Here is a 26670-nt window from a genome sequence, read left to right on the forward strand (position 1 = left end):
CTGGCCCCGAGGCCTATGGAGTGCTGCCCTCTTCGGCCCCTCTGCAGAGGCCAGACCACGACAAGACACGTGGTGAGGCTGGTGAGGTGGCTGTGGGGGAGCAGCCCTGAGCCTCCGCTGCAGCCTCGGCATCTCCCCGGCATCAGCCCAGGAGAGCAAGAAGCAAAATGGCTTCTTGGGCCGCGGTGCTGGGGGAGGAGGGGATCAGTCACTTATTAAATGAATTAATCAGGGCTCAGCGTTTTCATTTTGAAGAGGCTGCTGGATTATCCTTGATTTCTGTGGCGCTGGATTTGAGGAGATCAGGAGGGGAAGGGGCGATTTCCAACACCTGCTCCCCGGGAGATTTTACGGCGGGGAAGTGGTTGGGTTTAACGTCTCTGCCGGCGCAGGCCACCGCACCGCTCTCCAGAGCAGAGTTAAAGATGAATGGGGCAAATTGTTCCTCCTCCTGTCACATCTCCAGAGCGGAGACAAAACCTCTTTTGACTCAGGAAACAATGAGCTTATGTAAGAGCCAGCGGCCCACGGAAACCTCGCCGCAGCCCCGCACCATGCAGTGGGCCAGGGTCCACCCGGCTCTGCCCACATCCCACTGCCATAGGACCCCTGGCTGGCTTTGGGATGGCCTTCCTTTAGCTGCTGCCCACCTGCCTGGGCAGTTGTGGGTGTCACAGCCATGCCAAGTCCCACCAGTGACCCTTGGTGTCCCGTGGGCCATCAGGGATCCATCAGCCATTGCCCTGCTGCTACAGCTCCATGGGTGATGGCAGTGGCTCTGCCACACCTGAGTTCCTGTGGCTCGTGGGTGGGTCTGTCCCATTTCCAGCCTGCCGTGGCACCGGAAAAGGATGGAGCTGCACACCCAGCCTGGGAGTGGCTGTCAGGAGGGCACAGAGCATCCCACCGCCGCCTGCCTGGAACAACAGCCAGGAAGATGAAAAGTGCCATAAATTATTCACTCACAAAAGAGACGAGAAGGGGGAAGAAGGGGAGGAGGAAAGCCTGTGAGGAAGGGATACTTAATACAAATTAGAGAGACTGAGTGGGAATGGGGGCCCTGTGGGGGGGCCAACTGCAGGGTGTTAGAGCCACACTCATTAGGAGCAAGGGACCAGCACTGCAGGGATCCCGCACCCACGAGTGGGTGGTGAGTGGCAGGAGAGGCCCTGGCCCCGCACCACTCATGCAGTCAGAGCACGGAGCCCATTTTCTCCAGGTCCTGCCCAGCGTTTGCCTCCAAGATGCATAAGAAAGAAAAAAAGAAACGTGGCTGAGGGCCGCAGTGCACTGGGGCTGGCCAGGTTCCAGTTAAGACGCTCTATTTCCTGTCTTCCTTCGCTAAGGCAAACCTCGTTATGTCCCAGACAAAGTGTCCACCCTCCACACTCCCTCCCTGGGTCCCTGCCTCGACCAGAGCCCTTGACGAGCCAGACATCTGGCACGGCCGGACACAATGCGCGTCTGCAGGGAAAGCTTGGCCGGACAAGGCAGCGCTGTGCGGCCGCCTCCCTGTCCCCTGCCATGAAAGGTGCCCCCCAGTGCCGTCTCCCCCCGGCTCCACTGCCCAGCCCCAGGGAGCAGCTCCCTCCGGCACCGGGATCTCACCGCGCCAGCCCCGTGCTGGACATTTTCCCATGCACCAAAGCTCGTCAGCTCCCACTGCACAGAGCAGCCTTGTCACAAACACTCTCTGTCCCTGGGTTTTCCCTTCTCCTCCCAAACACTGTCCCTTCCTTCCCACTGCTGCTCCTCCAGCCACCTTGCAGCTCAAGGAATGCTTGAGCCAGGAGCTGGCCCTTGCTCACACAGAGAAAGGAGGTGGCACAGACCAAGCCTCTCCTTGTGCCACTGCTGCTGGCAGCCACCCGGATCCTGCTGCAGGGAGGGGACATGCCGTGGCCCCATGCTGCCTGGGCACTGCCTCTCTCCATGCCAAACAAACGAGTTTGGTGGGTTTGGGCTGGATTCATACCAAACTGGTGTCTCCAACACAGACCTACCACCAGAGAGACCCTGCTGTGCACCCCCAATCCTTTAGGGACTGTCCTCTAGCACTGTGGGGCTCACCCCACTGTCCCCACTCACCCCTCTGGTTGGGGGTACTCAGTTTGGGGAGGAAGGGAGGGGCACAGGTGGTGCTGGCTGTCCATAGGCTGGTGATCCTCTCTGCTCCAGATTAAGGAAAAAACCCCCAAAACCCTGCTCTGTGCACCAGCAGGATGAACTGACTGACTCAGCAGTGCCTGCACCAGCCGTGAGAGAGCTGGAGCCAAGCTCAGTGCACCAGGCTGGGAAAGCCACCACAGCCCCACAGTGTCCCTGCTGCACTCCCCAGCCTGGCAACAGGGAAGGACAACTTTCAAAGGACACCGAAATGAGGGTGTTTATCACAGGCCAGGGCCTTTGCTCGGGAGGAGCAGATGTGCCCCTGGAAGAGGTGATGGGAATGGAGTCACCAGCCCAGACCGCTCAGGCAAGGCAGGAACACGTTTGTTGACTCCTGCTGTGGAGCCAGCACGGCATGGGGACACCCTGGAGAAAGAGGAAATATATCCCTAATGAAAAGGAGATAAGGTTATATCTAGTTGCAGTAAAGCCTGGCTGCTGGCCCTAGTCTTGTTTAGAGCTAAGGCTTTAGGGGGCCAAAATTCAACACTGGTGCACAAAGCCCTGGAAACAGTGAGTATTTTGCAGCCTGGGCTAAGGAAGTGTCTTGGGGCTCACAGGCCACCTCCTGCACTAGCCAGCCATCAGACAGTTGCCCATGGTCTGCTGGGCTCCCCCTGTGGCTTACAAAGGGTGTCTGTATTCACTTGGAGCATGGCTAGGCTGGCTGAGGAAAGCTCTAGGAGCTGTGTGACACCCAGCGCTGCAGCAGTGACCCTGTGAGGGCACAGTGAGGTGGGCACCACTGCCCCATGGTCAGGTGCCAGCTCTCAGAAGTGCAGCTGTGGAGCAGGACATCACTTGGGGATGGAGCCTGGCTTTTGGTCAGCACTTGGCAAGAGGCTGCCCCTCCCCAGAAAGCTCTGCTAGGCTGGTGGTACAGGGGAGCTGGTGATGTGCAGCACGTTGTGGGCATCTCATCAAGCGCCAGCAGTGTGACCTGGAGCTGTGGGACATGTGCCATACCAGCAGAGAGGCTGCTGTGCTGGGGACAGCTCTATGCCATCCCTGACATCCCAGGGCAAGGTGTCCAGAGGAGCGACACGCCTTACAAGTCCCTGGGACAGATAATACTTGCCCACATGTCCTTGAGGTCCCTCTTTGTAGCCCTCCTGAGGAATGTCCCCAACACCCAGAAGCCTCCCCAGCCAGTTGCCTCAAGGGATGCCCCCAAGAAGCGTGTGCCTTCACAGTTAAGTAGGTTAAGAAAGTCCTTTCTCCAAGGTCTGGATTAGCCACTGCTGCTCCGAGCAGAACAGACTCAGCGGGGACGCTGCCAGTCAAGCGAGGACGGCACGTGGGGATCTCAGCAGAAGGGGATCAGTCCAACATGGTGCCACGAAGCAACCTCATAGCCCCCAGACAGAGCAAGCACACCACACACCCAGGAATCTTCTCTGCTCTTCAAAAGAGGCTGGGGAGCAGCAAGCCCTGCCCGTGGGCTGAGCACTGCTCCTGGGCAGTAGAGCAGGATGTACAGCCAGGGACAAGGCAAGGTGCATCCTGTTAGTGGGCAAGACAGAGGTTCTTCTATACGAGTTCAAGCACTTTGCCATGTGACACACTGAGGTTTGGGGTCTGATTTCTGCTTTACTTTCAAGGGCACTGCACTCGCCAGAAAGTCACAGTAGGTCCTGGGGTGGAATACCCAGCACCCCTGTGGTGGGATACCCCACTCAACCCCACACACCAGACTGAACTGGGAGGTTTGAGGTGCAGTGCTTGCCTGTGGAAGCAGACGGGCTCTGAAGATGGACAGAACCCAGCTCAAACTGCCACAGTAACACAGCACCAGGGCCTGGGACCTGCGCTCAGCTGAGACTGGGCATGGGATGCCTTCAGGAATGGAGATGGGCCCTGACAGGGGGACGGCGCAGCATTCAGGGTCCCTTCGCTCCCAGTGTCTGCTGGCTCCCACAGATGTGTCCCTCCAGGATGTCCGGCACAATAGCTCCGCTTCAGCAGCAGAGTTTGTGTTGATCTTGCTGTTGCTTTGGGCAGCCGGCGGCTTCCTGCGGGCACGTACGCTGTGAGCAACATCCGACTGGGAAGGGATGTTGCTGGGAGTTTCACATTTTCCGTGCTGGGGCCCGCAGGATGAGTAACAAAGGAAAATGGAAGGAGCGAGTGCGTGTTCAGTGTTGCTGCTCAGGGCTGGACGGTGTGCCCTAAGTCCCAACGTGCGCCCACTGACCCAGCAGGAACCCCGGCTCTCCTGACAGTGCCTGCTCTGTCCATGACCCACCCAATTCTTGAGGTATATTCTGCTCTCCCTGCAGTTCCAGGGCTGACACCAGTTGTAGCATGGCTGTACTGGGCCAAGGCTTCTGGGCACCCAGGACAAAGAAGGTGTTCGCTTTTGTCCCAGCTGCTTTTTAGGCCTCTGATGATTTAGCAGGTACCCATTTATAAAAGTAAGGGATGACAATTCCCTGCTCTCCCGCCTCTCTGGATTTCAAACAACTCTGCTCTATGCCACAGGAGAACACTTGTCACTCCCAGGCCTTGAAAAGACCTGGAGCTGGTGCTTTGGTCCTTTAAACAAGACTTTTTTAACAAGCGTGTCAGACGATACTGCTCTCCTACTAGGCAACTCTTCATTAAAACTTTATACTTTAGCAAGCCTTTCACTGAAGACACACTCCAAGCATCACACCCGTCAAACAGCAGCAGGCAGGAGCAATTTAGTAACTCAAAAGGTTTTCCTGAAGGCGGAGAGTATCCAGTACTGAACAAGCTCCCAACTGAAGGATGCGGTGTGCAGCCAGACCCCTCTGCAGTGCCAGGACCCCCAGAGCCCAGCCTGGCTGCAGGGGATGTGTGGGGCTCACTTTGGCACTGACTGGAACTCTGCAGGACTGCAGGGCACAGGGGACAACTGAGCACAGGAGATGTGGACAAACTTCCAGCTTGGGAGTACTTGTGCTGCCCCAGTGCAGGCACACTGCGCCGGCAGCTTGGCCAACTGAGCTCCAAGGAGGCTCCACAGCTTATGTGGGCTGGTTCCTCACATTTTTTGCACCGCCTTAGCAAGCTCGTGTGAACCCGGAAAACACATTTGTTTCCAAAAAAAAAAGAGCTTTCATAGGTCAAGAGAAGAGGAAACTGAAGAATGGTCAACACTTTGATTTTGCACGTTCCCTTCCCCAAAGCCGTAATCTGCTTTTCCTCTCACGACATGCTCCTCTGCCCCATCCTCCTTCTCTGCTCCATGCTCCTCTCCTAACCCACTGCCCTCCTGGGTTACCCCATTGTCCTTCTTCCCTTCCCACTCTTGTGTGTGTGCTCCATTCCTGGGTGGGAGCATTGGTTTGGCAGAGGGACTAACATGAGCCAGCATTAGTCTGTATTTAGAGCTGATACAGATCATGGAGATTCACCACAGGCACAAAACCTCAGTCCACAAAATTCTTCTGAAATGTGACAGCCTGGTGAAAATCGCAATTCCCGTTTTGTTTGGGGTTTTTTGGGGGGTTTTTTTGTTTGGTTTTTTTTTTGTTTGTTTTTTTTTAATGGGTCTCATTTGTCACCCTGGGCTTGGCTGGGTTATTTTTTTGACACCATCACTTCTGATCCACCAAAGTCTACCCAGTTCAGCTGATGCTGACACCAGGGACACTTGCATTCCTATGGGACTAATTCTGCTTTATTTCTCATCACTGAACCTTACAAAAGAAATTAAAGGAGCCAAGAAGAGCCCCAAAGAGGGCACCTGTTTCTGAAGGAAAACCACAGGGCATGAAAAATAGGAAGCAATTCCTAAGAGGACGCAGAGAGAGAGAGGATTTAGATTTAGTGAGAACATCTTGATTTGCCTAAATACCTGAGTCCCTTATTAAATTACTGTCCTGTTGAATAACAGCGTTCAGTGAAGGGATCAAAACTGTGTCATTCTAGATTGTAAATGAGACTTGGGAATTCAGTGGTGAGGGCTAAGTCACAAGCCTGAAATGTCCCAACGGGAGAATGGCAAAGTTCAGGGGGCACAGAGAGACCCAGTCAGGCCACAGGGATGAGAGGCTGGGCTTGCTGGGGTGGAGGCTGCAGCCTAGTCTTGAAGAGCCAAAAGCTTCTATGGGAGCAACTGTGTCACCACCACAACACTCTTCCTCCTGCCAAGACACAGCCCCCTGGGGCCCTGGGCAAGCAGAAGTGCCCGTGCCCATCCCATCTCCGGGACTGCAGTGCCACGCAGTCAGGTTTCACCTCCTCACCAAGGCTGCCTGGCTCTGGGGCTGGGGCTGGCTAGGGAAAACCAGCGGTTTTCCAAAACTGCAGATTTGGAAAGGAAACTGAAATGCCACAACTCACTGGACTGAAGAGAGCAGCGCCCTTGTTGTCCCTGGGACCAAAGAGTGCAGTGTCCCTGTTGCCCCTTCTGTCACTACCATCTCTGCCACGGGCCACACCACCAGCTAAAAGTCACCCCAGGGAGACCTGCCAGCACAAAAGCCTTTTCTTTCCTTATGGGTGGTTTTCAGTCCCCTTTCTTAAAGCAGGTCCGATCCAGTCTCAGTTGTTCCTCAAATTCCTCTGCTCCTTCCTGCACTCCCAGCAGCAGCCAGGCTGGGACAATGAGGGATTCAACCTCTCGAGCAAAAGCCAGTAACAGTCCAACCACCAAATCCTCCCAAGCATCACGGCGATGAACTCTGACCTGAACTTGTACTTCTACCACTTATTTACTTGCTCTTTTATTTTAAGCTTGCATGTTTCACAGACGCAACACACCACCTCTCCTCACAAAACTCTTCCTCCCACCCAGCCCGTGTGTGCTGCTTTCAGCCCTTCCAACCGCCTGCCCCGAGGGAGGAGACACCCACATTCACCCCGCACAACATCGCTGTGACTGCTGCAGATTATTCACAATTTCTTGCCTGGGGGATGCAAGACCTGTCAAAAGTGCAGCTTTCCAAACACAGAAACCTGTGAGTGCACTGCAAAGCCTTGGCATTCTCCCTGTGTTCAGAACTAAGAGTGCTCTCCTTATCTCCTGGGAAGAGGACTTGGGGAACTAAGTCCGCCCCTTAGAAGGGGACTTCTTAGTGATCTCTTTCTGGAGGAACTGGGAGACAGCTCCAGGCAGAAGGACCATCCACTCTGAGCTGGACAGGGCCCTGGCTGAGCAGGAACCCAGAGGCTAAATTGGAAGGACTGGAAGCCAGCTCTGAGCTGATATGAAATCCATCCCACAGGTGGGACACCTGATCAGAAAGGACTGGTTAATGTTTAATAAGTCACAAAAACATCCTGTGGCAGAGGCTTGGGGCTCTTCCTGCCTGCCGAGGTACTCACCGTCCTCATGGCCGTGCAGGTTCTGCGGGCTGCGCATGCTCTCGTCCTGGCTGGGGCTCAGGCTGGAGTTCAGGTGCTGGTCAGCTGAGATCCATGTGGAGTCGTTCATATCAAAGTCCTCGCTGCTCACCGACGTCTCATCCTGGAGGCAAGCAGGAAAGGGTTAACTCATGGAGCTATTTCCTTTCCTCCTTTCTCTGGCTTTAACATCTCCTCACCACACTCCTTCCTAAAAACAATTGGGTGGGCAGCTCCTGTTCCCCGCCCTGAGAAGCCTTGCTGGCCTCTTGGGCTTCCCAAGGCCACAGCAAGCAGCTCTTCCCTGTGCAGGGCGAGGTGGCTGCCCCAGCGGGGACCAGGGCTCTGCTTCCTGCCTGAAGACTTGCCTGAGCAATGGCACTGTCTCTAATTGAGGACAATTAGAAAGAGCTCACATCCTGTAGGAGCGGATGGCTGAGCCCTGGAGTTTACCCTTTAATCTCCATCCACCCCAGAGTGCTCCTGGCAAGGCAGCGGCATGGGGGAGCTGAGGACAGGCGAGAAATGGCTCCATAAAACAACTTGGACTTTTCTGAGATCAAATCATCTGCTACACCAGGAATCACCAGAGGACTGGCAGCAGCAGGAGCAGCTTCTGGGGCTGCTGGACACAGGTATGTATCCCCAAAGATCTGCACTGCCTGATGCTGCAGAGGAGCCTCCTCCAGACCTCTCCAGAGGGATATTGCCTCTGTACCCAGATCAAAAATGACAGCACACCTTGGGAAGGGGCTGGGGGAGTGAGATCCCCAGTCCAAGGACACCCCAGCTCAGGCCAGGGACCCCAGCCAGCCGCCTGCTCCCTGACGATGGCATAGATGACATTCCTCTCTCCCACTTCTGCAGCTCAAAGGACATTTTCTCTCTCCCTCTCTCCCTTCTCACTAACCTTTACAGTACTTCGAGACACAGCCCTTGGATCACTTCCAGCACCGGAAAGGTCAGCCACAGGATTTCAAAACCATCATCATAAAGGCAGCACTGAGATCCTGAATGAGAGGAGGGGCTGCGGGACCTCCCCAGGCTGAACTCTCCCAACGCAAAGCTTGGGAGGAAACAGATCCGTGTTCCCATATGGACACGGTCCTGCTGGTGATCCCTTTATCTCCCTTCCTCTCCCTGCTCCCCTCCCAAAGCCAGGGGCACAGACAGCCCTGGGGTGCAAGGGAACACCAAAAATGTTTCCAGAACTGCTTTCAACTCTGCTTTCCTTTGACTGAAACATTTCAAAGGCTTGTAAACCTCTCTGCTCTTATTTTTTTTACCCTCCCCCTGGTCCTGAGATAAAATACATTTCCCGCTCCCTTTCCGTGTAAGCAGTAATTGGCAGCACCCCTCCAATCTACGCCTGCTCCTCATAAAAACGGCCCTGTCTGGCTGCCGCTGGCTGATAGTTTTTATTGTGAACAAACAAATGTCTTTAAAGACAGGTTTGTGCTTTTCCTCCCAGCTCTTCGTCTATGCAGACACATCTGCTGGCTCAGGGCTCATGCCGCCCCCAGCCCGCTCCCTCCATGTGCCTCCCGGGGAGTTTCCTGGAATTTATGGCTTGTGAAACCCTGCACGCACCAAGGGACAGACTGATGGACAGAAGGACAGGGCTTGGCAGCCCCAAGCATGCCCCCCACAGGGACACCCTGACCCCAGACCCACCAGGTGTCCCTGAGCAGCCCCCCCGTGCCGAGGTGGAGCTGAGCAGGAGGGCAGAAGGTAAGGACAGGCACATTGTCCCTGGCTCAGCACAACTCCACCGCTACACCAGCCACATGGCAATCCTGCCTCTCCAGAAACTCCATCTTGTACGTACAGGAACAGAACTGCAAAGGTCTCCCTGTTGCAAACTATAAATAGTCTCTTTATTGTAAGCATTTGCAGGGAGACAGCCACCCTAATATCTGGCCTTCTTCACATGGCTTACTCAAGATTACTGTCAGGCTTAAGAGACAAATGCAAATGCCAAGGTCCTTGCTGCCCACAGTCTCTCACCTGTCCGGTGAGGAGGAGGAGCCTGGGGAGTGACCCACGATGTTTTCAGGTTGTCCAGGCTCAGCTGCAGAGGACATTCAGCCTCAGCACCCAAACCACAACCCAGGAGGCATCATGTTCTCCGTGCACTCACACATGGGAGGGAAGCAGTGACACGAAGGATGCCTCACATGCACATGCGATGTAAAGTGCTTTATAAATGTGTACAGTTCTCTAGAGGTGCAATAACATTTGCCTATTATTAGAAATACTCCGGCTATCAAACCAGAAACTGATAAGCTATAAATGACTCAAGTTAAACAAGGCTGTCACACATTCACCAGTCCAGAAAGTCACCCCCTGCTTTTCAGCCAGAGCTTTCTGCTTTCCAGCACTAATACCCTTGGCCAAAACGCCAACAGGGTGAAGTTCCCGGCATCTCACAGCTCCCACTGCACAGCCCACCCCAACAGAATGCCAAGCCAAATGTGCAGGTGGCAGCAGGAGAACCCTTCCTGGCAGTGGGAACTGTGGAGAGAGCATCCACTGCCTGCTGGGTCTGGGCAGCCACCTGGCTATGCCCACACCACAGTGCCCCAGGAACTCCTCACACCTTTGTGCCTCTTTACTAAAGAAAGAGAAAAGCTCCAGCCTTAAGTGTGGCTCTGGCCATCCCCATCACTCCAGCTCTGGCATGCTGCACTAGCCCTTGGCTGCATTCCTCACTGCTTGTAGAGACACCAGAGGCCACCAGCAAACTCCTGCCTCAGGACACCCCTTGGAGACCGAAGGCTGAACATTGTGACCTTCAAGTGCTGCCCATGAACTGCTGGCACTGCCTCCTCATACCAGGAACAATCCCAGGGACAGGAGGCCCCAGCAGCAGCGTCCAGAGCACCGGCTGCCCAGCGACAGCCCAGCAGCAGAGGGACAGCAGCACAGCACAAATCCAGCCTCAAAGCACAGGACACCAGAGCAGGATCAAAAATTCTGGCTGGGTGGGAGCTCTGAATCTCCCTGGATGCCACTAACCTAGCTGAAGGCTGAACCTTGCAGTGGGCTCCCCATCCAGCCAAACAAGGAAGCGTTTCTCAACAGCAGCAACAGCCACGACTCGGAGCAATACGGTAAATCTAATCTACCCTTCCACCCTCTTTTGGCTTGCAAGTCAGGCAGCTCATTCTTTTTCCTCTCTGGGTTCTCAGGAGAATTCCCTCTGCTAATTTCTTCTTTCCTGTAAACAAACTTCAAATGAAACTTTCATTAGAAAACAGAATGCAATCCATTACCAGTGCCTGTCTCAGGACCTGCTGCCTTTTCCCCAGTTCCACACCACTCGTGGCACAGATGGAAGTGCCAGTGGCGCCCCAAGCAGCCAGCCCAGAGCCAAACCCTGAACCCCAGCACTGCTGCTGCCGCCCTCCTCCTTCCTGCCTTTCCCAGCTCTCCGGAGAGATCTCCTCAGCCCGCAGTAAAGTCCCATCGCTTTGTTTCCAATGTTCAAGGGACTGAGCGATCAAGGGTCAGGCAGCAGAGCTCCTCTGTGCAAGGGGAAGTCGGATCCTGCTGCTGCACTCACAGGGCACACCCAAACATCGGAGCAGGGCTGCCGGCACCACTCAGGGTTTGGAAAACAAAATCCTTGCTTCTCTCCTTATCTACAGTCCAACATTCACAGCTGCTCTACAGACATTCACAGCCAGTATTTTCTACCCAGCAGAGGCAGACACTCACATGTGCAGGGCTCACACTCCACATTTCTGTCCCACTTTCCATTCACGATCTTCAAGCACTGTGCCTGCAAGCGTCCGCTGAGCTTCCCAACTTCGCTGCGAGTTAGAGAACTATTCCTCGTATTATAAAGCTGGAAACCCCAGGTACTGACAGCCGCCCAGGCTGGTCCAAGAACACAGCGAGTCGCTGGCAGATCCAGGAACCTAATCAAGCCCTCCGGACTGCAAAGCTGTAATTGCTAGACAATGTTTCTTCACCAAAGCTTTTCCTCCTGGAGAGCAACCTCCCACAGCACGGGCTGGAGCAGTGCAGGGGGGGAAGCTACTCTTATAACCTCGTAAATATATGCAAGACTATCAGTAACCTGCTTATTTTACAGCCGGGCTCAGTTTCAAGGGGACTGCCTTGCAATCTCTCTCCAGTCATTTACATGCTGCGCCTCACGTTTAATATTCCAAGCTCCGAGTCTCAGGACGGTTTATTTTCTCTCTTTAAGTCCTTTTATTTTAAAACATGTCCTTTCACGCCACAGCCTACTATCCCGATGGGATTTCCTTCCGCGGAGCAGGAACCGAGGCTGTGTGCCGTGCAACCTCCCCAGCACACAGCCACGCTCAGCTTCCCACCAGAACCAGCCGTGTTTTTAGAATCAACAAAAGGCAACGCGTGACTGCCAGCCCCCAGAGCTGCTCCACTGCCACGCCGGTGCCGTGCACGACCTGCCCGGCACGGGCAGCCCCCAGACCTGCCAAACCTGGCCAGGGCAGAGCTCCTCGCGCCGTGACCCCCGGCAGCGGCACGCAGGGACGAGCTCTCAGGAAGGCAGCCTCATCTCCGTCTCAGCCACTGTTTAAACCCAGCCCTCCGAGCATGCCAAGAAGGTATTGAACCAGATTTGACCCTAACTTAACCAGTTCAGCGCAGAGAAAGGCTTACTAATGGAAGATAAAACACTCCGGGTCAAAGATTGGTGCTGCAGCCACAAATACTGTGGTGGTCATCGCTTCAAAGACCCGAGAAGCCTCACAGCACACGGGTGTACGCAGGCTGTGGCGGCGGTGAGCTGTGACTGTGCTGCCTACTCGTGTGTACAATTCCCACACCAAAGAGAACAACCCCGGCGCTCTTTGTCAGGTCACTTACGTCCTTATGTACCGCGATTTCTGCTTATTTCCACGGGACCCGGCAAAACCCGAGTAATTTCTTAGTTCCCGAAAATGGGCAAAACAGTTAATTTTAACGGCAAACGGCAAATGGAAGAGGAAGGGAAGCTCATCCCTTTCTCCCCCTCCCCCTTCTCCAGGAGCTCTTCTTCTGGGAACCCCCCGAGCATTCCCACAGCCCCGAGGCGCGGAGAGCTGCCAGGGCGGGGGGCGGCCCCGCAGCCCCTTCCCGGAGCCGCTGCCCCGTTCCTGCTGTTCAGCGGGGAGGTGCTGAACGCGGGGCAGGGGGGACCGGGCTGCACGACTCCCACCACCACCCTGGAGCCCCGCACCTGCCTCCCCCGCACCTGAACTTGCTCACAGGCGTTTGCTTTTCCATGCGAGGTGGGGACGGTGCCTGATACCGCGCGGTGTGAAAGGGCACTTTGCTCTTCCCCCAGCACCGGGAAGCGAGTGTCGGGGGGGGACGGACCCGCTTTTGGAGGCGGTGGCCAAGAGGAGCAGCGCTGTGGGCTGAGCGGCCGGAGATCCCCGTGTCCCCACCCTCCCCGAAGGCCACGGGACCCCGGTGGGACGCGGTTCCCACGCGTGTGTCCCCGCAGCAGCGAGGTGCGAGGCGCCGGGCGAGAGTCCCCGTCCCCGTCCTACCCCCGCCCGCAGGTAAATAGATACACCCGCGATGGAGCCCTGCCCGCGCGTGTGCGGGGCTCAGCGTGCGGCGAGGATTGACACGTAAGTAGGGCTTTACCTCCAGGGAGGCGGCTATTTCCAGCACAATCCCCGCCCGGGGCCGGGGCTGGTGGTGATGGCAGCGCGGGGCCGGTGCCCGGGGATGGCCGGGGAACGGAGCGCTCCCGCCGCCGCCTCCTCCCACTTTCTTCGGCGCTTTTGTGCTCTTCCGGGCGCGGGGGAGCCGCGCCGGGCGCGGGGAAGGACGCGCCGCCCTCCCCCCCCCGCCGCCGGGCAGCCGGGCGGGCGACCCGCAACTTCCCGGGGCCGCGGGGCGGCCGCTCCCCCCGGAGTTGGGGCCGGGCCCCGCGGCCACCGCCCCCCCCCGCCCCGCCCCGCCCCGCCCGCCGGTGGCCCCCCCTCCTCCCCGGCCCCACAGCGCCGCGGCCGCGTGGAGCCCCCGCGCATCCCCCCCCCCGCCCGCCGCCCCGGGGCCGGTACCGGAGCCCCCCGCGGGCGGCCGCTTACCTGGAGCCGAGCCCGGGGCCTGCCGGCCTGCGCCAGCCCGGCGGCGCGGCGGGGAGCGCGGGGCGGAGGGACGGAGGGACGGAGGGAGGGGGCCCGGGCTGGCGGCGCTCCGGAGAGGCTGACAGCCAGCTGCTGCCCGGGGAGAGGGGCCGGCGCTGCGGAGCGCGTCACTCCCGGCTCCCGGGGGGGGGCCGAGGAGGCGGAGGGGGGCGAGCGGGGCCCGGCCGCGGGCGGAGGGGGCGGGGGCGGCGGGGGAAGGGGAGCGGGGCCGCGGGGGGCGGGCGCACCGGGCCGGGCGCGGCGGGGGGCGCGGAGCCGCGCCTGGAAGAGCACATTGTGGAGAGCCGGGAGGGCCCTTCCCCGGGAGGAGACAATGTCCAGGGCCGGGCGCCTGCTGGAGAGCGCGAGAATGCGCGGCCGGGGCACGGTACGGATCGGCCGGGAGGGCCGCTACCCGCCCGGGCATCCTCCGCTCCGCACGGCCCGGGGGGCTGCAGCCGATCCGGGGACCCTCCGCTCGGCACAGCACCGGGGGCTGCCGCCCGTCACGGCCCGGCCCGGGGGACCCTCTGCCCGCCCGGCTCGGTGCGGCCCCGGGAGCTCCGTCCCTGGGTCCGCCCGTGCGCGGGTGCAAGCGCGGGGCCCCTGCAGCCAGCCCCGGGCGCGGTGGTCCCGCAGCCCCTTCCCCGCGCGGTGGGTGCCGCGGTGCCGAATCCTTTTGTTCCCGATGATTCTCCCTCGCTTCGCGGGAGCAGAGGGACCCCGCGCTGCCGGCAGCACCATCACCCACCGCCGCAGCCTCTGAACGCTGGAGCAGAGCTGTTGGGAAACCAACGGCTTGCCCAGCACAGCTCTGGGCAGGGCACGGGCTGCCAGATCCGCGGGAGGATGGGGATGCTGCTCCCCAGCTCTGGCAGGGCAGCGCTGGGGGTCCCGGCACCCCCCAGGCTGGTACCCGCTCCCAGGCTGGGCTCTGAGGGCAGTGGGTCAATGACCTCTGACTTAGTTTGGGATCACCATGATGGGATGGTGATCCCCACCACAGCCATGGGCGCCAGCATTGCAGCATCCCCCTCCCCAGCCCACCTCATGTTTCACTATTTAATGGTTACAAAGAAAATGGTTTATGAAATAAACCAAGGGTAGCAGTTCAGTGTGGAGCCTGCAATAGGCTGATACCAGAAATGGTGCCAGAGCCAGGATGGGAACTGCCAGGTTTGGGTTTATGGCTTGTTAGTAGGGATGTCCAATTATGATGTTATCTGTTCCAGCATTAACCACCTCACTGCCAGGGAAGCAGCAAGGGAAGAGGGTGTCTCAGGAGGGTCTGAGGCCAGAGGTGAAAATGGGCATCACTCAGTACTACATTTCCATCTCCTCCAGGCTGATCATGGAGCCAGAGGCTGAAAAGCAAACGCAGGAGCCCTATGGGCCTTCTGGAGGAAGCGGATGGCTGGGAGGGCAGCGGGCTGTGAGCCCCCAGCCACAGGGCCTTCTCTGCACTCCCTTCCAGCTCCATGGCTGCTGCTCCTCCCTGAAGCTAAAATAAAATCCTGACCATTTAAGGTGAACAGGAGCCTTGCCGAGAACCTCAGTGGAATGGGCTTTAACCCCTTCCCATTGCTGGGCTTTGTTTACTCCTTGCACTTCCTTTGGCTTCAAGCTAGACCGGCTTAAAGCCATTTGGGAGAGCACATCCCCTGGGACCAAAGTGCCTGCCCCTCCGTTTGGTGAGCTTGCACAGGACACAAACTGGCCAGGATGCAAGTTTGAAGCACAGTCACTATACCATGCTGCCTCACCATGTGGACACTCTTATTTTATACTAAGTGCCTTTGTGTGGGTTAGCTTAATCCACTTTGGAAATGGATTAACCTAAATTTCACATCGGCAAACTTAGCGTGGAGCAGCCGGGTCCACACAGGGAGTGAGGGAGGAAGAGCCATTCAGCAAGAGCTGCTGGGCAGGAGCTGTTCCCTGTGCAGGAGAGGGGTCCTGACCCCAAGGGGGGTCACCGCTGTTACAAGTGGGGTCATGAGCCCGACAGAAATGCAATTGTTTGTGCCAGCGCGCAGGGTCACGGGGCTGGCAGAAGTGGGGCTCACCAGCGGAAGAGGGGCTGCCTCCAGAAACAGCCAGGGAAGCTCTGGAAAACAGCCCACCAAGCGCCTTTTTAGTGGGTATTTTTCGGATTCAAATTGTCTAGGGGGAAATAACTGGCAATTAGATATAGAATTGGTAATAATAATTTATCGAGTTGTCAGGAACAGGGGTAAGTGCCTTACGAGATTACACATTAAAAAAACGCATGCCATAACAAACCAGTGCTGCTGTTCCTATATCATATATATAATATACATCAAATATATTATTTATAAGTCACTTCCTTCCCTCTCTCTTCACAATGTGTTCATTACCTCTGGTGTAATGCCAGCCCCCTCACATGGACACAGATCTGCTCATGCAGAGAGCCTGGGGCTCCCTGTCTGACTGTGTTGGTCCTGCAGGGTCCTGCTGGATGACACCAGAGCCGAACTGGAGGTCCTGGGAAGAGCCATGTCCCAACTTTGACAGCACTCACACCACAGAGCCTGCCCAAGCGCCAGGCAGTGATGCTTCTAAGGCCATCGCTAACGATGACCTGACCTCATCTGTTGTCATTTCCTAAGGCAAGGCTCCACAAGAATACCAGGACTGCTGTCAAACCCAGGAATACACGACATTTAAGGCGCTGCAGGAGCTTAATTGAATGGTTGTGGTGCTGTGGATTGTGGGCACAGGGATCTAGTGGTGGGAGCAGGGACTGCAGGCTCTGGCCATCACGCCAGAGGAGTCACTGACTCATGGACGACCTTGTGCGAGTCACTTGATGTTCTTGTGCCTCTGAAAAGTAGGTTAAATAACAAACGGGACCTCCTGCATTGGGTCCTCCGTGACCATCAAACCCTGCTGAGGAATAAGCAATGAAATGCGATTCTCTCGGGGGCGAGGCCAGGAAGGAAACAGACAGGAGGGACTGAAGGAAGGCATGGCATGAGGGGGAGACACAGCTTTTATCCACACTGTACCTTATCTGCCATTCAGAGCAGAGTCAGGAAAAGAAAAAGAAGGGTAAAGATTTGGGAAACTTCATTACGGACTGTATCCCCACTTCATCCTGATCACTTCTTCCCTAGAAGTTAGCATCTGGCATGGGCATGAATAAAAGGGGGTTTTTTCTCCCAGGAGCCAAGACCAAGAGAAGGAAAGGAAATACAGCTCCGTACTTCACAGGGTACACCAGTCATTGCCAAACACAGGAGCAGAAAAGGAGCTGTTTCTGTGGATAGAATTTTCTTGTTGTGGAGTACAGGGAATGGGTGTTTGCAGGGACAGGTCCCTGACAGTCAAATATCCCCTAACATTGCTTTCCACTGCCCAAATCCACAGCCCCAGTAGCGATGTCTGCACTGCTCTAAACAGTGATGGCAACCCTCATAGCTTATCTCTTGGCGCCCCAAATCAGAATTGACTAACCACAAACAGAACCCCCACTAAACCCGTTTTTGGCAATTCTCAAGCATTCCACAACGATTCAGAATCCATCCTTGTGAGTAAAACTGAGTCCTCAGCTCCTTCTGGGCACACACAACTCCTGGTGTGAGTCTCAGGTGTGTGCAAGCAGACAAGGTGCAAACCTGCCCGCACAGGTTGAACAGCAGCGGAAACAAAAGCAAGCACACAATTCAAGGTTAAAAAGCTGAACCACACAGCTTCATCTTCTGTAATAACGGAAATCATTAATAACAGTTTGCGCTCTCAAAGTAGTTGCCATCCAAGCTCTTGAAGAGCTTTATTAGTGAGCAAGACCTCAGAAGTCTCTCTAAGGTATTATCCCCTTTTTAAAGGGAGAAGGCAATTAAGAAACAGCCATTTGTGTGACTTGATCAAAGTCAATGTACAGCACGTCAGCACCTGAGCTTTGAGATGATGCAGAACAGCCCACCATGCACAGTTTTCCACAGGAACAGGACAGATCCAACTGGATCCATAAGACTACTCCATGGATGTTGCAATAGTGGTTTTTTTTCATCACTCTGAGGTTGACATCTTTACCTTTTCCCCTGGAAATATTTCCCAGCCCCACTTTACAGGTCCTGAACCAAAACCTTGTTTCCAGTTCTACTGGGAACAACTGCTTTCGATGCTGGTTGACACACAAGGGAATGGGCAGCAGCTCTCCTTACCAAACAGGGAATGTACTGGGAAGAAATGAGGAATTAAAGAGAGGTAGTGTGGCTTCTAGCCTTGCTTATTCAGTGTTCCCAGACACAAGCTCATTCAGCTTGGCTTTAGCAGGCTTCTGAGACCAGATAACAGGCACCAGGATAGGTGTGTGTGGTGGAGAGTGATCAGTCCCAATTTCCCACGGGTGGATCTGCATGACAACCACAGCTCCACCAAGAGCCAGAGAAACTTCTAAACATCCCCCAGCCACTTCTCCAGGACCTTAGCTGAGCTGCACAACACCACGGGGAAGTGAAGAGAGAGTGGGGAAGGGACTGGAGCTGTCACACGAAGCAACTAAATACACCTGAGTAGTTCAGAGGCGTGAATTGTCCCCAGTACCACTAGAAACAGGCAATGCTGCCTCCTTTCTTACACAAAACAGTATGGTTAGCCCCAAAACAGCCAGGAGTCAGAGCTTTGGCATCACTTCTCACTGGAGAACAAGAGCTACAGTGGCAGGACCGACCCCAGCCAGCCCACGTCGGTCTCACACTGTTTGCTCGCAGCACACGTCATACTGAACAAACACAGAGCTCACCTGCAACACTGGGAAAAGTACTGACAGACCCACACAGCGGGAAATAAAAGCTCCCGAGCTTTTACTAGCTGGGCATGTCAGAGTTAATTCCCAGTAACAAAAATGAGTTGCCCTTCACTGAAAGCGACCCATTCACACCAGGGTGAAACCAGGCTAAATGGATCGGTCATCTGACCTCCCGGATCTCATGAGCCGTTAGGCCAAGGATGAAAGTTTTGCTAAAGCAACTTTGCCAGTAAAGAACACTGGTGTGACAGCTGGACCCTCTTTTGCCTGGACTAACTCTGTAGTTCGGAGCAGATCCGAAGTTTCCCAGGCAAAGCCGGCTCCCGGCGGCAGAAGCTCTGTCCCCACTAGAGGGCTGTGCAGCCGAGCTCGCCGAGCAGTGAGGAAATCTGTTTCTAGCTCGGTGTTTCCCTGTGCCTACGGCCGGTGGTCCCTTCCGTGCCTAAGGGTGCGTTTAGGGAGCTTCTCTAGTGCTCAAAAACGACTTAAAAATTAGCAGCAGGAAACAAAGATCTCCCCAAACCAAGACAAAGTCTCTTGAATGAGAGCTATCTAGAGCTCAAGTCAAGTTGATCAAGAGGCATTTGTTCCCTGGGATGTTTAACACCCTCTTTAATGGACTGGGAAGTACCTTATCATCCTCATGTGATGCAAACGCATCATCCCACTTCCTTTCAAGTACTGCCTGCTTCTGCCTTCCTCACCTCTGTGAACACAGTGTTTCTTCAGGATGCCTTCATGAAACACTCAGCTAAATCCAGGTCCCAGGGCTTGCCCAGCAGCTGCCAGCTCTGCCAAATTCGCTCCTGGTCTCTGGACTATGTGGAATGAGGTGTCTGCAATTATCACAACTGAAACTTAGAGACTGAAAATAAAAACACAGTGTGCCCTCCTATGCGGCTGCAGGCTTCCCTCTCTGCCTTCTTCACCCCCAGGACTGGCTGGAGAGGGCTCCAAAGCAGAAGGAAGCGAGTGGGCTGCCAGGGGAAGATGCATCTTAGCTGCTCTCAGAGCCCCTGAGACACTGAAGTGAACAAGCACAGTAATGGGTAGACCAGGGAAAAAGGAGGAGGAATTCACATTGCCAACCAGCCTCTGGTCATGAGGCTCCATGAGCTCTCAAATCCTGCAGAAGCTTGATCCTCACCATCACCAGACAAAACCAGCTCCCTGTAGATGGGTGGGATTTAAGCCCCTGGACCCCCCCCTTCCAGGACTATCCAGCTGTCTGAGCTAAAACATTGGCTCTGAAAACCACCTCACATCCACACACCATCACACACTCCAGGCTTACAGGGAAATTACTGGATGGATGGGATGCGTGAGGGTGCAGGACAAGGCTCTGTCCCTCTCAAACACTTACAAGTCAGTGCAGCAAAGCCATAGCAACAAGAAAAACACTCTTCTTATTTCCCATCCAAGAGCAGCTCCTGACATTCAGTGATTGCGTGACCTTCTGCCAGCAGCCACTGAAGCAATCTTTGAAAACGTTTCTGTATCATTTAAACCTGGTTACTCGGCCCTGGACTGTTTCTGCCAAGGTAGCAGCAACAACTCCAGAGCAGAGAGAGAGAGCCTGGCATTTTAGTGCTGGGATTTGTCCTCTTAAAATCTTTCTATTCCTCCTGTCACCAGTGGAAACTGCCCAACAGTGGCATAAAAAATAAAGACTGAGGTTGAGTAACACAGAAAAAGATTGTCTGAAAAATGACTGCAATAGAATAACCAATCATTTAAAATTGCTAATATTTAGCATTTGAAAATGAGGTGGAAGGATCATTATAGATAAATATCAAATATCTTCTATTCATTCCTTTTTGCTGCTAGATTGGGAAGGCCAGCAGTTCAGAGATGCTTTAATGCCCTGGTATATACCAAGAAATGGCGTTAATTCAGCACTCTGGAAAGGGTAAGGGGCCTGGTTTTTCACACGTGAGAACTGGTAAAAAAATGGGGATAAAGGAAGATTCCCACCCCAGAAGAATCTGCTTGTCCTACTGAACCCAGTATAAGCAACACAGGTTTCTGCTGTTTTCCACTGTCCCAGAACAGATGTTCTGACTCCAAAAAATATATAGAAATAGATTCTGTGGGAACTTTTCATTTTGTAAGCAACCACGTAAAGAGCTTCTCTTCTGACAGTTTTTTGTCCCTAAGCAGGGATAAAATGCTTTCTTTAAGGTTCTTCTGGCTGTGCTTCCTTCTGGAGACACCCGTGCCCTAATACTGATGTGCTTAGCAGCACTAATAGATTACACTTACATGCACTTTTTTTTTTTCCCCCCCTGAATAATGAAGTTAAAAGGCCACTTTGGCATAAATTCACTCATTGTTACCCCAAGTGAAGCGAGTTTCTTCTGGTGCTGCTGCATACAAATAATTGCTTTTGGCCAAAGCCAAGGGAAGCACGACTCCATTGCTTAATTTATTTCTATTAACACCATCAAATGTTAGTGAGAGGAAGGCAGCAAAGTGGCACAGTGGCAGCGCTCAGCGAGAGCAGCCTGGATATGCTGGTAGATAAAACCCTTGCAGGGAATATCTGCGTAGTGCATATTTTAAAAGCAGGTTGTACTTTCTGCCTGTTTTTCATTTGCATAAAAGTCAGAATTATTTCTACTGTCTTTAGAGGGCTCTTTCAGTTGGCAAACACCTGGAACTCCAAAAGCTGCAACACCTGAACTGTGCAACCCTAACCTTGGGGAAGGGAGAGCAGCAGCCTGTGTCAGCCAGCCTGTGTTCCACAGACCACGCTCCACACACACTGCCAGGTTCCTCCAGGAAAAAGGATGGCACTGTTTTCTTTCCAGTGCAAAGTATGAAGAATCAAATTAGGAGGAGAATGCCTGTGGAGGGAACTGACCTCTGTTATTGGCATTATTACACTCATTTTCTTCATGTAGCCTCAGCATTTGCAGCTCCAGGTCCAGCCACAGCTGTCTCATGAGTGTGGCACTTGTTTTCATTCAGCTTGCACCAAGGGAGGTTTAGGTTGGATATTAGGAAAAATTTCTTCAGCAAAGGGGTTGTCCAGCCCTACAACAGGCTGCCCACCATCCCTGGAGGGATTTAAGCCATGTCAGTGTGGCACTTGGGGACATAGTCTAGTGGTGGGCTTGGCAGTGCTGGGGGAATGGTTGGACTCAATGATCCTGAAGATCTTTACAACCTAAATAATTCTATGGATTCCCCAGGGGAAGCTGGGGAATGTCCCATGTCAGAAAGGACTGCATTCAAATCCTGCTGGATTCTCCCCAGCAGGTCCAACCATCTGAATCCTCTCCAGGCTTTTGTCACGATGGAAAATTTCAACGCTTCAGAAGTCTGAGCAATAGGACTGATCTTTTTTAACTTTGCTCTCAGGGATCAGTTTCAGTAACACAGTGAACAGCAAATTTTACTTCTTCCAAACAGGTTTTTCCCTTGGCTGCTAGGGCTTGAAAAGCTTCGAAAGCTGTGCTACAGTGTAACGACAGGGGCACAGGAGAAGGAAAACTTTAGAGGCAGGGAATAACATCAAACCATTTGATTTATGATCTAAACCAACAACTGCTGGTTGCCTCAGCTGGTCCCTTTTTGTTCCTGCATGACATACGCTTCTATTCCAATCCCTGCAAGCTTCAGGAGTATTCATGTTAGCAGCACATTATCTCGATCTAGTGACAGTTCCAGTGCAGACTGCTGCACCAAAATTCAAACTCTAAATTATCAACCAAAGTTCTCAAAACAAGCATCCCTAAGCAGGCAGCTCAAAAACTCAGGATCCACTCCTGAAGCCTCCCAACTTCTGGGTGGTTTGCTATCCTGGGAGTAAGATCAAACTGCAAGGCCAGTTTGCTACCTGTATAAACTGGGTACAGAGTTTAATTAAGCTCTGTAGCACACTTCCCTTAAGCAGCTTCAGAGCCAAGAGGAACTGGTTGAAAATTTATAAATGGTGACAAGTCAAACCACTCAGTATGCAGCAAACTTAACTTGAAACAACCACTTCAAATGCTGAAAAGCACAGCCAGCTTTCGTGGCCCCTGAGTCCCTGATCTTGGTGAAGAACAGGATTGCAGGGTCTGCCACACCAATGCCACCCTGCCAGGAGCTGCACAGAGACCCAGCAAACAATGCACAGCCCAAAGGTGGTTGGAACACATTGGCCTATTTATCTAGAAGTGGTCCCAAAGTAGCAATCAAATTGCACAAAGGGGCACATCCATGTCCACAGCCCAGTCCAGCCCAGTCCAGTTCAACCCAGCTGCCCCCCAAATTGTGCACAGGTCTACTGCCTGACCCATCATAAGCACAAAACCTGGCACATCAGCCTTTCACCTTTCAAAACCTGAAACGAATCCTGAAACTCACTCAAGTGTCAAACAAGTGCAAAGGAAAAAGCTCTGAGACACAGAAGTGCTTCCCACCAGATGCCATTTTGTCCTCCAGCAAGAAGGTTTCACAACAGAAGTGATGGAGGAGCTCGGTATCCCTCCAGAAAACCCACACTTGGCACTTTACACCCTGGCAGTGATGCTCTAACCCACATCCCTTTAGGAAGCTGCTGTATAAAAACCCCCATCGAGTGCTCAGGCTCCCAGCAATGTTTTCCACCACAGCACCATGCAAACGCTGTCACATCTTGCCACTGGCAGCAATGTGTGAAATCAGGTTCAGGTTTCAGTGTGCTGGAAAGAAAATCCAGCACTGGCTTCCAGTGCAGATTGTGGGGAGCAAGTAAAACATACTTTTCTTTTTATAGACTGTTTCCATGGTGCACAGAGGTTCCCATAGCTAATTCTGCAGCTGCAGAACTTCAGAAAATTGCACAGCCTGGGTATAATCCTGTGGCAGGGTGCCCTATACATCCCCAAAGCAAAATCCAGTGGCTTAACGCTGTCACCAAACATTGGAGCCGTGTCCCACTTTGACGTGGGAGCCGAGCGGCTGCAGCTGAACCCCCTCAAGTTGTTGAGGAGTTTAAGAGAGCCCCAGAGCAACCAAAGCCAGGTCTGGGCTTCAGACCCCATCTGTTAAAGCTCCCAGACATCACTGGGAGATAAACAAATTACAACTTGCCATATTTATTTTTAAACAATTTCTTAGAACAACCGTATGTCTAAAGAACAAGCAGACTGTTACAAGCAATAACTTAATCAACCCCATCTCTGCCCTTCTCCACTGGCACAACTCTGAAGCAGCCCAGCTTCCCCTGAGCCAGGAGATCCAGGAGGCACTGCCTCCCAACTTCCATGCACCAGCACTTGGTCAGAGCCTGACCAGCTGGGACAAACCAGCCATTCCCAAAAACATCTTCCCAGAATCAACATGCCCCATGGCTCCATTCAGCCCCCGGGCACAGGCAGATCCCGGCACGGCACTCACCTGCTCCTGTGAATTCATCACCCGCAGCTTCATCTGCTTCAGGTAAGTCGAGGTGAGGGGCATGTTGTAGTCAATGATCCCAGAAACCAAGGAGGAAGGTGGCTCACTCTCTGAAGGACAGAGGAGAAGCTTTATTTAGATGAGGGAGGTGCAGGTATGTTCTCGTAACTGTTACTCTGGGGTATTCAGGAGAACTTCAACTCCCTGGCAAGAGCCACCACCCGCTGAGAGAAGGTTCCTCTAAGAACATGACCCCACCAAGAACATAATTACAGAACAGATGTTGTCTTGGGAAAAGAGAAAAAAAAAAAAAAAACTAAAAAAGAAAACAAGCATTGTTGTGACCTGTGAAAAAAACTGCACATAGTGTGTAATTTTTCAGTGTCCCCCAAACTTGAGGAAGAAACCGAAGCCTCAGAAGCACTTCCATGCAAATGGGATTTGTGCAGGGGGTGATGAACAAGGATCTATTTGCAGCTTGTTTTAGCATTGCAAAGTCTTGCCAATTTTGCTGGGATTCCCTCAGGTAGGAGTTAACATTAAGGCAACATATTAAGTATCTCTATCTGGTGATGAAGATTATTTTTAACATCCTCATTAAAACACAAACTTAATTTTAGAGATCTTTAATTTAAATTGTTCCTGTTGATTCCTCTGGCTGCATCACTTTGAGCTCTAGAGATGGCTCCAGGTTTGGATGCTCCTGCAAATCGCTCTGTCTGGCCAGGCCAAGTCCCCACAAAGCAAATTCTCAGTGATTTCTCTGAATTCTCAAAGATTTTTCTGCTCTGCCACCACCACTGCAGATCCTGCAGGACATAGAACATGAAGGCTGCTGGAATGATCTGTTCCAACACTGAATTTTCGGGCTCATGCAGTGGGTTTGTCCAGGAGGAAAGCTGCCATTGTCCACAGGGATGGCTGATGGCCACTAGCAAGATTTCTTTGCCCTCAGCACAGGCAGACACAAGTTTTGAGAATTAATGCAGCTTTCCAGCACATGCTGAAGGGATGTGTGGTATCCACTGGACAGGGAGCTTGAGCAGCAATGAGGGAAGAGGGATTCCCAGGAGCTGAAGGTGAACTTATGGTGGGAGGTTTCCATTCCTGGTTCTGAATCTCCCTGGCTGGCTTGCATTTTCTGGGGTCACTGGTTTCGCAGGCATGTGTGACAGAGCCCCCTGAAAAAGAGCCTGCACAAAATGTTTTACAGCACCTCAGAAAAGCCATCAACCCAATCCTAACGGGCCTGCTTCTCAGAAATGCTGAGTGTCAAAAAATCCTGTCGAAACTCAGCAGACCTGAAGATGCTCCACACCTCTGGAAACACCACATCTATCATGTCTGATTAAGAAATGACCTGACCCCAAAACTGCCTGTAATTGACTTAAACATCACAAAGGTCTTTGCAAATCTTCTCTATCAAGACATTGATGGGGTCCATGGAATACGATGTGTTTTTTCTCAGGTTCATCTAGCCAATTCCAGGGCAGATGGAGCATTCCTGCCTGTGGGTGCAGGGAAGGGTGGCTAGTGCCACTCAAGACATGAACTTGCCCAAATAGGAAGGTCCACTGCTTTTAGGAACCTTGTAAACTGATTCCTCCATCTTTTCACATGGCTGTATGTCAGCAGTCTCTGTCATGCTTTGACCTACAGATTAGGAGCATTTCTATGTCTCTCTATATTAAACACCCAAAATAAACCCTTATTCCGCTGTGCATGGAAGCTGTGCTGTGATGAAAAGATGCTAAAATCCAAATGCAAGGGAAGCTTTTCACAGGAACAAAACCTGCCACCTTGCCCAGCTGGCTGAGCCCCCAAGAGTTTAGAAAAGCATTTGCTAAGAGTAACACAGATAGAGCAGCTCTCTCCTGAAGCACAAGCATGGATGAGATGAGTGTTTCAGATCTCTGAGGATGATAAGTTGCTCTCCTGCCATTCCCCACTCCACTGCTCAGCGCTGCAGAGATGAATGAAGCTGAACAGGAGCAGCTCCACAACTTCAGACGGAGAGGAAGAGGGAGGTACGAGGTACGTGATCTTTTAGTGCTTAGATTCAGCCTGAAACCGGCCTGATGTAAATTTGGAACAATCCCATTAGAGGCCACAAATTTGCTGTGAATTTGTGCAATTGCCCACATAAGGGTTTGAGCCTAAGCAACCAAACCCCCCTTTCCCCCCCCCTTTTCTAACTTATCTGGAAAAGAAAGAAAACCTTTGTTTTAAAAGGCCTGGGGGGCTCCACGGGAACAATCCTCACATCCTATGTCACAAGAGGAAGCTCCTGGAATCCTTTAGCTCATTTTTCAGTTATCTCTGTCACATGCCCCACATGTTGGACACGCAGATGGAACAGGCAGAAACGGTTTTGATCCTAGCTCCACATTTTTATCGCTCTACCAGAATCACTCCTAATTTAAAAATACTGTAAAGAGATGCCAGTGAAGTCCACTGAAGTCCAAACTTTCCCACAAACAAGACAATTTGCTTTTCTGAATGATGTGTGTGCCCTGCAGGGTTTGATGTCAGATATGTCTAATTAGGGATTTTTGTGAACACAAATTAAATGTGTTCAGATTTGTTTCACGGAGAAGAGAAGTAAAAAGAGATGGGAATGACTCAAATTCTGTCATCCTACGGAATTAAACTTTACCTCTACCTGTATGTGCTTCTACGTGTGCATGCATGTGCATACACCTCAGTAATTCTTCTATGACCCCAGTGGTTTTTTTTAAGGTGATTTGCTCCTGATAAATTCCTGAATACGTGTTAGTGAAATCAGACACCCTTCCCCAGTAAAAGTAACCTTATCTAATCTACTCAATGCATTTCCACATGTACTTAGTCACTGTTTAGGTGCTATTCAGGCAGAGAAGCACTGCTGTCCTTTCATTCCTGGTGGGCAAGACTTTTTACCTGTGGGAT

General features: G+C 53.1%; 1 protein-coding gene across 4 annotated transcripts in view; it reads right to left on the reverse strand.

Annotated features, from left to right (window-relative positions):
• Positions 1 to 26670, reverse strand: part of NOL4L (nucleolar protein 4 like) — a 63259-nt gene that overhangs the window by 13202 nt on the left and 23387 nt on the right. Inside the window, exons 4-5 of one of the 4 annotated variants that reach the window (XM_066199185.1) lie at positions 23743 to 23852; positions 7465 to 7606 (exon numbers count right to left, since the gene is read on the reverse strand). In XM_066199185.1, the coding sequence (XP_066055282.1) occupies positions 7465 to 7606; positions 23743 to 23852 (252 nt within the window). Of the gene's footprint in view, positions 1 to 7464; positions 7607 to 12712; positions 12760 to 13113; positions 13354 to 13562; positions 13638 to 23742; positions 23853 to 26670 lie in introns of those variants that run through there. The other 3 variants (XM_066199187.1, XM_066199186.1, XM_066199188.1) reach the window with 3 other exon arrangements.

This window comes from Chamaea fasciata, unplaced genomic scaffold (assembly GCF_029207755.1).
Source record: "Chamaea fasciata isolate MVZ Bird 193981 ecotype frontalis unplaced genomic scaffold, bChaFas1.0.hap1 SCAF_17, whole genome shotgun sequence".
Classification (NCBI taxonomy): domain Eukaryota; kingdom Metazoa; phylum Chordata; class Aves; order Passeriformes; family Sylviidae; genus Chamaea; species Chamaea fasciata.